The sequence below is a fragment of the Trachurus japonicus genome, chromosome 17, assembly GCF_045865225.1.
Source record: "Trachurus japonicus isolate A0001 chromosome 17, Traja_1.0".
Lineage (NCBI taxonomy): Eukaryota > Metazoa > Chordata > Actinopteri > Carangiformes > Carangidae > Trachurus > Trachurus japonicus.
Window position 1 is genome coordinate 25,327,539 of NC_140923.1, and position 11,968 is coordinate 25,339,506.

Below are 11,968 nucleotides of genomic sequence, written 5' to 3' on the forward strand. Positions count from 1 at the left end.
CGGTTATGGTACATGTTGCAGTGTTTATTTGGCATTCTTCATACAGATGTAATTACAACACTTTTTTCAAGTAGTTTGAAAAAAAAAAAAACATATCAAAAGACACATCTTCATCCTTTGATTTTTTTTTAATAACATTGCCATACACATGAAATTTTTAAAAACTTAAGAACTGAGTTACACAAAGATAAGAAAACATTAACAGTATATTTATCTTTTTTTCTCTATGACATGGTGGAGTGAGTTCTTGCCTAAAAGAAGAACCAATAGCTGTCCAAAGGCCCGATGGCAGATCAAGAAGCAGAGTTAAATACTTATACTTATTTCATGTAGTCGTTCTCGTTAATAAATGCTGAGAGATTTTTTTATTTAGAGCTGATTGTTTTCCTTTCTTTCTTTCTTTTTTTTTTTAACTACCTAGAGTACATGTGATTTTGTAAACTTGCTACTTGAAATACCCCTGTGAGGTAAATCCTGGTGGACCGGTAAATCAGGGCCCGTCTTCTCCAGACTCATCACACACAGTATGATATTTTGGCATCGAATAATCCTCCAAGTGCGTCCTCATTCATCACAACATAGTCTCACATCACTCGCTAACAGGAGAGACTCACTTAGATGCTCAGAGATGAGAGCGTGAACAGCTCTGCGTCGTATCTGCTGTAATGACATGTAGATGAAGCTTCTTTTTTGACATCTGAACAAATGACAAGAGGTATTTTTCATGTAAATACATATAGGAAAAAAAAACATTTAGAAGCTAACAGAGGAAGCAATACTTTAAATGAAGTTCAATTACACAATGTGAAAGAAGGAAAGAGTCTCAACTTAGCAGACATCCAAAACAACATTTGAACATGCAAAAAGACAAAGTTGGCTGCAATATATATACACTTCAATACACTTTTCAAGGGAGCATTACCTCCAGAAACAGCACTGGTCGACTGATAGTGTTGATTATAAACTCTCTGATCACTTTTTTTTAAAACTATTTGTTGAATATGCATCAATATTCAATAGTCATACTGGAACCCATGTTAAATTCATGTATATACCAACCTGCCATTTCTCAATAATAATAAAAAAAGAAAGGAGAAGAAAAAGGTTGTTTAATGTTTAACTGCTGAATCCACCATCAGTCTAAAACCATATTCAAATCACAAGTGAAAACCATTTTGGGGATATTTTGTTTTTTAAAAAAAAGCTACAAGACAAATGTTTGTGATGTTTATAAGACTCATTTCATATTTCACGTGTCCCAAATTCATACTGATAACAAGGCAGTTGTCAAAAAGAAGGCGGTTTCTGGTGAACGACATTTACAGAGGTTTGTGTTTAGGAAATATCAGACTAAAGCATTCTGATGTCTAGTGAGGTATTAGTCCGTTCTCATGTAAGTGTGGCTTCTTGTTTTGTGTGTTTTTTTTTTTGTTTTGTTTTTTAAATCTTCTCCAACAGTGAGCCCTGTGAATGAATTTAAATGCATTGTTCACTGGATGGTCAGGCAGTCACAAAAGTCCGTTCATCTCCTTCTCTCTGCTTTGCGTTCAAATGAATCATCTGAGGATGACGCGCGCTAGACTTTGGTGAGTTTTCCTTGGTTTTTTGTTTGTGTCTCTTCCTTGGCTTCCTCCTCAGGTGTCGAGGTAAGAAAGCGTTGAATTCAGATTTCCTCGCTGTGTCTCTAATGTTCAGTTCACAGCGCAAACACACAGTTTTCTGGAGCTTTAAACGTGTTCTGATAGAATCGGGATTGTAACGTTATCAGTCGTGTGATTTAAAAAGGTCACCGTTTCACAAATGGTGAGTCATGGAGAATGAGCCCAGTGTGGGAAAAAAAAAACACTCCTCTGACTTTCAGTGGCGGGACAGTTTTGTCCTGTAGATGTATTTGTAGCAGGGTGCTGCTGCCCTCTACATGGAACTGCGGTGTCCTTAGTCACTATGGCATGTGGGTGGTGACATGACTGGCTGTGGTGGCCATATCGGAGCCCAGCGTGAAGAGCTGCTCTCTGGCCTGAGACCTGGCAACCAGAACCACTGAGCTGGCAACAAGACAGATCCAGCCTGGCACCGGCTCCTCTCTCTTCTCCGAAGGCCTGTGTTGAGACAGAGGGCTCGTTTCATGAAGGAGGGGGGTGGGGGGGGGTGCAGAGCGATACAGTACAGTACATATGACAGCCAGCTGGCACTGCAGTTTGATAACTACACAGATGGATAGTGATGAGTCAAGAGGTTTCCTGTGGGTCCTTGTCGTCACTAATCCCAGACGGAGACCTCATCCGTCAGAGGGGGTTTTTTGAGGGAGGGGGGGGCTACTGTCCTGGGACATACGGCCAGCTGATTGAGCTTCCGGAGAGCTGCATGTCACGGATCAGCGTCTCGATGGGTGTCTTTCCTACCAGGCGCATGAAAAAGAGCTGAGAGATGAGGCTGGCGGGAACGGCGCGCAGGGCGGGGAGGCGCAGCAGCAAGCGGCCGAAGCGCTGAGGCTGACTCGGATACTGCATCCTCTCGTACTCTGTCAGAGCCACCTGGGCCTTCTCCTGCAGAGACTCCACGTGGACTGGGTCTGTTAGACCACAGGCGTCTGAGTGAGAGGGAGGGAGGAGGAGGAGGTAGTTACTTAATAGTGTGGGCAGGTTACATAAAGAGTCGTGATGAGCTGAGAGGAAGAAGGTTGAACTCTCGGCAAATAATGTGATAAAATGCCCGTGAGGGGAACACACACAAATAAAGTGGCTCGTCATATGCATAGGCTTGGAAAACACAACATTTAAAACTCTACACACCCCAACCTAACTTTAAACCGGTGTTTCCCAACCTTTTTTAGCTCGTGACCCCATTTTAATATCACAAATTTCTGGCGACCCTGCAATTACGTAACTGCAGCTGTCAATCAAGATGCGCCAGCTCAGATATTTCTATATGTTGCATTTTATTTGAACTCGATTTATATTTGAGAAAGTGAAAGTATAGAATACAATTTTCTAAGATTGTGTGTGGTGTTTTTAATCAAAACAATAATTAAAAAATGTTTTATCAGTCATTCTTTTTATCAATTACTAGACATTTCAGGCGACCCCATTTGAATTCCAGGCGACCTCACATGGGCTCCCGACCCCAAGGTTGAAAAACACTGCTTTAAACTATAACTTAAAACTATCATCAGCTCCTTTTTCGAACAATGTGCGGTGTTTTGTTATGTCTTAGCTCTTTATTTTATTGTATTTTTTTAATTTCTCTTTTTCTTTCTTTTGTATGTACAATAGTTACATACATTTTTTTCTTTTTATACATGTTCGAAAATAAAATTCATTCATTCATTCATTCATTCACTCATTTAGCTTCAAAAAACACTAGAGAGCTTTTTAGAGGCACTCACAATGAGCAGTTCCTTTGATGTAGCCACTTATACGAGATGTAAGTTAAGAAATGCACAGTGCTGCATAATGATCGATGACAGCACTAATGATACAGCACATAAGACATTAGCGCATTTGCATTAATGAGCCAGGAGATGGTGCCATAGTGGGTAAATTCCCAGATTGATGTAGCACACCTCACTGCACTTACTCTGAGGAAAGTTATGATGTTTTCAGAGTTTCTAAGTTTTCAGGTCCTAAAGCTTTTTTCAACAGTTACCTTTAGTGTTGCTGTCCTGTAATGTGCTTTTAGACTCTTACTGCTGGTGTGGTCAATTCTATTTACTCGTCCCACTCAGTGGAGGCAAGTGCTCTTGGAGAGTAACAGAAAGCCTGTGTAATAAGCTGGAAGTGTGAGGTGCAACACTAGATCACTGGAGGCAGCCTGATGTGGTGTTGCAGTTCACTGAGCAGACCATGTTGAGCAAAGACAATCACCTGGTGAGAACAGCGCGATGGCCTTGAGACAGCTGTACTCAGCCGAGTCCACCTGCAGCCGGGTCAGCTTGTCCACCTGGTCCTGGAACACCCTCACCTGGTCCATGAAGGACACCACGCGCTCCGCAGACATGGGGGAGGAGTGGAAGCCGGCCGCTGCCAACAGGGGAGCCATGTGGAGAGGCAGAGCCGACTGGGCCGCGTTAAGGATGAACAGCTCGCTCCAGCTCAGCCTCAGCAGGGCCACCTGAGGATTTGTTGGTGTGTTAATTAGACCCATTACTTCACTGTTCTCATCCATTATTTATGTTTACTGCATGCACTGTATATTTATATTTCATGTAAACATGATTTTTCCAGCGTTCCCTGCTTGATTCTGACCTGTATTTCTGCAAAGGAGAGAGAGAAAAACTTTTTTCAACTTTCACATGAAATCCATGGTACTGACCTGGTCTGAAACAGGCAGCTCGGGGAAATAAGGGATGTTCCTGGCCCACTCCACGGTGCTGAAGAGAAGCCGGGCAGCCAGTTCACAAATATTATCAATGCCCATGGCGTTGTCTGGACCGGGCTGTTGGTTGTACTGGTGGCCATAGCGACTGCTGGGGTAAGGCTCCGCTCGCAGCAGTTGAGAGATGAGCTCGGACACCGGCTGACCACCGCTTCCTCCGTTGTTGTTGTTGTAAAACTCGCTGCCTCCAAGGCCGCTGGCGCCACCTATGGGCGTGATAGAGGGGCTGAGGCTCGGCTGAGGTGGGATGCGACCGCGTTGAACTGCTGTAGTTTGGTTGGGGGACACAGGGGAGGGGGAGAGGAGGGGAGGAGGAGGGAGGAAAGGAGAAAATAGTGAAGGACAAAGGAGAAGGGGAGGAAGGGGATTTGTGGATGAAAAGGGGAGAGGAAGAAAAGTTAAAACTGAGTCCATCCAGCTGTGCACGTCAGATTACGGGCAGACAGGTGAGACTCGATAAGAAAACTATTCATCATTAAAATGAGGCACAACTGAGCTCAGAGTTATTCCTCAAACAAGAGCGTGAAACACTCTGGTGCTTGTCAGGCTAAGTGAAGGTCATCTGCAGACATAAAACAAAGACTTGGAAGCAAGAATTTACTTTCCATTAAAAATTCAAACCACTGCAATATTAATTCTGCAGGAGAATGACAAAATACTATTGCAGGAACCTTAGTGTGTATTCATCTTTGTACAGACAGAACCACCCAGTGAGACTAAGAACATCACTTAGCATAGAGAAAGTACCGTAGCCGTGACAGACGGCGTTTCTGCCAAAACCAAGAAAGCAGGGCAGCCTGTTCAAGAGACACTCCTTCATTTTGGCGATAGGAATTAATGTGGTAAGCATCTGTCTCCTGCTGAAGTGTCCTTGAGCAAGACACTAAATCCTCTCTAGGCAGAGGAATCCTCCTCTGTCGCTGACCCTGACATCTGACTCTGACCTCCCTGTGGAGGGAGAAGGATTTCTCTGTGGGGAGCCATAACGTGTCTCATTAATGTGTTTTATGTACTGTGAGTGTGAGGGGAGAGAAACAGCTCATCGGAGACACAGGGAACGCAAGCCACTATCAAAAACATCAAAGGTAAAATACATTTCCTTTCCGTATCCGTATGCACAGATATCCGTCTCTCTGGTTATCTTTCAGGAGGATATTGAAGGATGTGTTGCCCAGGCTCCACCACTTAAGGTGGTGAAATCCCCATATTGGATTCTCCTTGATTGAGCCAACGAGTCAGAGGGTTTCTGCTTCAGCTCCAACCAGAGGCTTAAGGCTCTGGGACGCAGGTGTCTTAGCACTGTATCCCTCTCAGTCATTCCTATGCAGGCACTAGATTAAGCCACTTAGTACATGGCAGTGAGCTGACACGCATGGTTAGCTTGGCCATGATAGGGCCTCGACACCCATGTGTGGCCTTTTCACTGCTCTTTGGCGCTCATGGAGCAGAGGAGGAAAGATAATGACTCAGGCAAATTTATCTGTAATTAATTTTTCTCCCTTTTCTAAGGACAGCTGATGGGACTAATGAGAGAACTCCCTGCTGCACTAAATATCAATTATTTTGTTTTTTTCATTTTCATGTTGCATTAGTCTATCTCTAATATTACAAGATCCCAGTGTGGCCAACACTGTCTCTCACAATTTCCAAAGCAAAACATTTATTGAAGGATGTAGCTACGGATCAGGGTGGACAGATACCTTCTTTGCGCATGCCAACACGGAAACATTTCTTCAGACGACAGTACTGGCACTGGTTCCTGTGGTGCTGGTCAATCTGACACTCTCTATTAGACCTGAAACACAGACAAAGAACAAATGATGATTATGAAATTAAATGATGACTTTTTTTGGGGGGGGGTAATCATCCTATGTTATTTACAGCTGGAGTCAGGCACCTGTTTTCACCTCAACAAGTGGTTGTATTATTGTAGGGTGAATTCAGGTATATTGGGACATCAGGTAATTTGGGACAGATAAGGAAAAACAATGCTTCCACTTGCCTTGAATGGGCTATGGCAAAGTTAAAGGTGCTGATACATTCCTTTGGATGTCTACATTAAAAGTCACATTAAATATTTTGGGTGACATCACACAGGGGGGTGGGGTCAGCATCAAACAGGACGCTGACCCCAAATATCAGGAGGTAAGCAAAACGGCATGTGCTTTTGTTGGAATTTAATATAAGGCTATTACATTTGTATGACTAATTTACTGTAGGTATGAAAGTTATATTAAGACGTGTGATGCATTGGTGTACTAAAATAAACAAACATTGGTTTGTGAGGATGTTTACATTTTCTTAATTTGGACATTTTCTTGCTGTCCCAAATTACCAATAGTGGTATGGTAATTTGGGACAGCATGTTCAGGTTATTTGGGACAGTGTTTCTGGGTTTATATTGAAATATTTCAATAGTGTAGTCATATCTTACATGCTTAAAAGTGAGAAATTCTTACACATATAGGGAAAACAAATACCTTTGTACATTTCAGAAAATCAAATCAGCGGTTAATGTGGAATATGTGAAGTGACGTTCCAAAATAGGTCAGATTGTTTTATCTCTTATTATGTCATGAGTTATCTTTATTTTATATATTTATATTTAACAAAATGTAAAAATAAATGTATTTTTAAAAACATGCTTGCTTCTCCTGAGGTCTGCTCACAATATGTTTTAGGCTATTAAATCTGCTGTTTGTTGAAATAATTCGTATATTTGGTTGATTTGGTTACAAATCACGAGATTGTAAACAATACACAACATAAAAATAATAGGCTATAGGCCTAATATACATAAATAAGCAATCTATTCATGTCTTTCTCAATGTAACTGCAGCTCCATGCAATATCCCATTGCACAAGCCTGTGTCCCAAATTACCAAACCTACTGTCCCAATTTACCAAACAAGTTGCGAAAAAATAGTTTTGTGTCAAAACCTTTAAGAGTACTGTGCTCTCACAAAAGAATTTTAGCACATAATTGTTTCACATAAAGAATGCAGACACTTAGAGGAATCCAGACACATCTCATTTGTTGGGTTATTTATTAATCTTGATGACAAAAAGTGGCTCAGAAAATGAATTTACAAAAATTGTCCCAATATACCTGAATTCACTCTATTATTATGGTAGCTGGTGCTTTAATACTGATGACAGAAAATGCTGTGGCAATAGCAATGATTTGACACAAAATTAATACATCCTTAATGAGCCAATGGAGAGATTAATTGATCAACACTTTAAAGATTCATTGACTGTTCAACTCAATTAAATATATTAATCATCCAGTTCCAGCATCACAAATCTCAAGATTTGCAGCTTTTTTTTCTCATTTATAAAATTGTGTATTTGTCTTTGTTGAATTTTGGACTTTTGACCAGAAATAACAACAATTTAGAAGAGATCGCATTAGGTTTTCACAATTTTTGCAGCTCTAAAACTGTAATTTTATGTATTCAAAGTAGGCCTACTAGCTAGTATGACTCATTCACAGTTAAAATAAGTTCAGGTAGTGTTAGGTCAGTGAATGACAACAGGAGTCTTTAATGTTAAGAAAGTGGATGTAATGTGACTGCATATAGAGTAGGCTAGTTTTTAATTTATGAATGTTGTGTTAGTATAGTTCCATGCATGACAGTAACTTATTTAAGTATCATACCAACGCATGGCTGTAATTAACGTTAGCCTATTAATTCATTTTTTCATAGTGAAAATGTCCAACACGTGATGCCGTATTTGACTTGTTCTATCCACATATGTTCAAAATGAAAGTTGTTCTCTTTCTCTTGAAGGATCAGACCAGACAAAGAAAGCAGAAAGACAGAAAATGTTTTGAATTTTTACTTGATGAAATTCTCAAAATGCTAACCTAGGTTTTAGCAACCAGCGAATTGATGAATGAGCTGTACTATGTTGCAGATCTGGAGCAAGCAGGGAGCACAACGTGGTGTTACTGCTGCACCAACCTTTCACAAAGATTGACATACAATCAGTTTATAGAAATCTTGTTTAAAAACATGACGCCTTTGGTTTGATCTCCACCTGACACATGACTCATATCTGTGCATGCTGGCACGAGATCCCGACACCACCACACCACACCGTGCACTCACTCACGGCCCTGGCTGTGTTTATCTGTTTATCATGATGCTCCGATAGATGTGAGTCACTATAGTACACTCAGCATCGACGCCAGAGTTCTCACCACATTTGTTTATAAAATCCTCGGGCTATATCGACGTGCAGTTGCAGAGAATACATTACCCACAATGCCCCGCGCACTCACCTGCAAGTGTAGCTGAGGTTGCGTCTGACGCTCCTCTTGAAGAAGCTCTTGCAGCCCTCGCACGTGAACACGCCGTAATGTTTCCCGCTGGACTTGTCCCCGCACACCACGCAGTCCACCACGCACGCCTTGTCCTCGTCCCCGGCCTCCATGTCGCTGCCGCCGGCCTGAGGAGAGCCGTCCTCCTCCTCCCCCCTCAGGTAGCTCTTGTCCCCTAAACCGTTGGTGCCCCCATTGGGATCTCCCCAGCCCCCACTCACCATGGCCATCGCTTGGTAACCGAACCACCGCGGAGGGAAATGGGACAGGCAGCCAAGAGCTTGTTGCTGTCAAGGTAACATAAATATCAAGAAAAAGTCCTGAATGTTTGTGTCCTCTTCAGCTGGAGGGAATCAGTGTCTTCTGCTGCTGCTGCTGCTTGGCTGTGCTCTCATTAGTTAATTAAGTCTCTTGATTATTTTAGAGTAAATAACAGATGAAAAAAAAAAAAAAAAAAAACTGTCCTCAGGCTGAACAAGCAGATGTCAATGAAAAAAAATAGGTTCTAACATTGAGGAGGAGGGTGTTTGGCAGAAAAACCGGAGCAGTTCAGTCTCCTCCCCCTCCACTATGACCTGGAAACAGTCTTCACTGTTGCAACTTTTAGTTTTGCATGCTTGTGGATCTCAATGTCCCCCTCCCTCCCCCCTCTCTTTCTTTCTCTTCTCCTTCTTCTTCTTCTCCCTTTCTTTATCCCACTCGAAGCCACCGTGTGTTGTGTTTTGTCCCCTTTTCTTTCTCTCTGGAGCAGTCCCCGAGACGGTTGAAGAGAAGCCCGTTCCAGCGCTGCCCCGGTCGAACGCTCTCAGCCCAGGAACCTTTCACAGGAAACAATGAGTCAAACACACCGTGCACATTTCTCCAAAACAAAACAACCCACAAAAGAGAGGGCAGAAGGCAAACGCGAGGCAAATGACACAAGGTGAAAATCACCCACGGCACGGCACGGCTCCTCACAGTCTATGTTTCACCCTCACACCCCCAGCCCTGTCTCTGTAGCAACAGTAATGGCTGAAAAAGGACCTCAGTGTAGCTCGCCTTAGCACATGCCTGGAGAGGCTCTGACCGCCCCTCTTAAAGTACCCCTCACACTGAAATGATCTTCGCTCGCACCAGCTATTCCACATATTAGGCAGCCGTCTATCTACATTTCCACCTTTTAACCCCCCTAGAAATGATGTCAAGCTTACCTCAGAGCAAACATTAATGTCCTGTGTCTATGGCTTCCCCTCACTGGAAAATAAATCCTCCTCTCGCTCTAGATCTTCCTTCCATCCAGCGAGGCAGAGAGTGCAGACACAGCTCTCCTATTCTGCTGTAATCCTCTCAGCGGCAGCGGCGGTAACAGCATTGTGACCCACAATCAAGACATTCCAGATCAAGCAAATCAACTTGACGTCGGCACCACCACAACAACAACAACAACATCACTTTGTCGAGGGGTCGTGGGTCCCTTCAAGGCACCGCCAGCTGCAGCGGTGGCGGTGGCGGTGGTGGACGAGGGCGACGTGGACCGCCTGTGCTCACTTCCCAAATAACACAGCACAAGTAGATCCTGAAACACAAGGAAGTGCTGTGTGTCTCTCCCCCCTTTGCTTGTTGTAGCACGAGTGATCGGCTGTGACAGGATCCTCTGTGCTGCTTCCTTTCAGGAACAAAAAAAAAAAAAAAAAAAGGAAATCAAGAAAGCAGGAGAGAGCGTCCGCCTGCTCAGCCCTCCATAGTTCCTCTGGTCCCTCTCCCGGCACTCATGCAGGCTTCTGCCTCCAGCCTTTTGTCAGTGCTTGCCCACCAAGAACTAATGACTTGCGGCCTAGCCCTGTGTGCTGCTGTTCGCCAGTGTGTGTGTGTCTGTGTGTGTGTGTGAAACCTTTCCCTGTGGCTCAGGCAAAACAGGAGGTGGGGGTGGACGGGATGGGTGCTCTTCTCCCCCCCCTCCTCCTCCTCCTCCTTTCTCTCTCTCCCTCTCTCCCTCTCTCCTTCCAGCTTCAGAGTCCACAAATCAAATTATGATTCAAGGAAATGGCCAGAGCCGGAGACAGGCTGGATTTCTTAGCCTTTGCTTCTTTTTTTTTTCCCTTCTCGCCCTCTTTCGTCCTGTCTGTTTTCCTCCAACCTATTTGTGTGGGTTTGAGAGAGAGAGAGCAAAGAGAGAGAGAGGGGAGTGTGTGCAGAGGGGGAGGGGGCAGTCTATGTGTGTGTGTGTGTGTGTGTGTGTGTGTGTGTGTGCTCCCAGGGATTTGACACTGCTATTCAAGCCCTGTGGTTACCATGGTGCCGGCTGCCTTATATGGCCATTGGAGTCAAAGAGCAAAGAGAGTGGGCTGTGCGGGGCAGCATGCACACACACAAACACACACACAGGAAGAATGTGGAGGATCTCTCTCCTCAGAGATGCAGAAAGCATGACCCCAAGGCCTCACAACCACCTCAACAATACCAGATTACCCTGAAGCCCCGCAACAAATACAAGCATGCCGATCGCCTGCACGCTCTTTGTCTTCCAGAAACCGTTTGAATGCTGTATCTGAAAGTTTTCACAGGGCAGCGCACAATTTAAGAAGCCAAACGGAGCAGCAGTCAGATGAACTACATCTCTCAAAGCGAGAATATTTTTTTCTACCTATTGGATAAAAGACACTTTGATCCTGATTCCTGCATATGTGCGAGCAGCTTTCTCCAGAACACCTTATTGTGCTGGAAATAAAGGTTACCATTTTGTGGTCATTGCTCATTTCTCAAAGGGCCTCTGTCTCAGCGCTTTGTGGAGCACGCGGTGATTTGTGTTCGAGGTTACCCCAAGAGGTCAAACTGACTTTCACGCCCCTGCCGCGCTTAAATGCCCAGGGTCAAATGCAGATAAAGGAAGGAGAGGACACACAACAACCCTGGATAAGAGCTTTAAGAGATAAGTGGTGAATCTGCTTGTAAATGTGCAGCTCTTTGGGGGCTGAATGGGGGGTTGCAGCTGCAGATATGGAGAGATGAAAGTGTCAGTGCCTTTGGAGATTCACTATATGCAACCTGTTGTCTTATCTAGGCAGCATTTACCAGAGATTTTAAAGGCATTCTTTCACCCCGTGGACATTTTTATGGCATTCCTAAAATCTCAACCCATCTTTACCCCCTGGAGAGCAGAAATGTGTGTGTGTGTGTGTGTGACACAGAGGCATTGTCTCGGCTATTGTGTAGCTAATGGGTCATCAGAGGGGTGTGTGTGTGAGAGAGAGAGTGTGTGTGTTAATTTGAATGAAAGTCCCTTTAATT

General features: G+C 43.8%; 1 protein-coding gene across 2 annotated transcripts; it reads right to left on the reverse strand.

Moving 5' to 3' along the window:
- Window positions 1-9: 9 nt before the first annotated feature.
- nr2f6a (nuclear receptor subfamily 2, group F, member 6a) lies at window positions 10-10,828 on the reverse strand. 2 transcript variants are annotated; one of them, XM_085804257.1, is made up of 6 exons: window positions 9,892-10,828; window positions 8,663-9,519; window positions 6,075-6,169; window positions 4,312-4,637; window positions 3,864-4,110; window positions 10-2,590 (listed from the first exon to the last, which is right to left on the reverse strand). In XM_085804257.1, exons 2-6 carry the CDS (start codon window positions 8,929-8,931, stop codon window positions 2,316-2,318), a joined length of 1,212 nt encoding a protein of 403 aa, XP_085660383.1. In that variant the 5' UTR covers window positions 8,932-9,519; window positions 9,892-10,828; the 3' UTR covers window positions 10-2,315. The 2 variants fall into 2 exon arrangements, with proteins under 2 accessions (XP_085660383.1, XP_085660382.1); XM_085804256.1 differs by having other exon boundaries at window positions 4,312-4,640.
- Between the last annotated feature and the right edge of the window lie 1,140 nt (window positions 10,829-11,968).

Bases quoted from the DNA above. Each gene is read 5' to 3' on its own strand.
- nr2f6a (XM_085804256.1), bottom strand. From the start codon at position 8,931: ATGGCCATGGTGAGTGGGGGCTGGGGAGATCCCAATGGGGGCACCAAC. The intron at 6,170-8,662 runs GTGAGTGCGCGG...TCTGTGTTTCAG, and splicing joins AACCTCAGCTACACTTGCAG to GTCTAATAGAGAGTGTCAGA. The intron at 4,641-6,074 runs GTATCTGTCCAC...ACCAAACTACAG, and splicing joins TGTTGGCATGCGCAAAGAAG to CAGTTCAACGCGGTCGCATC.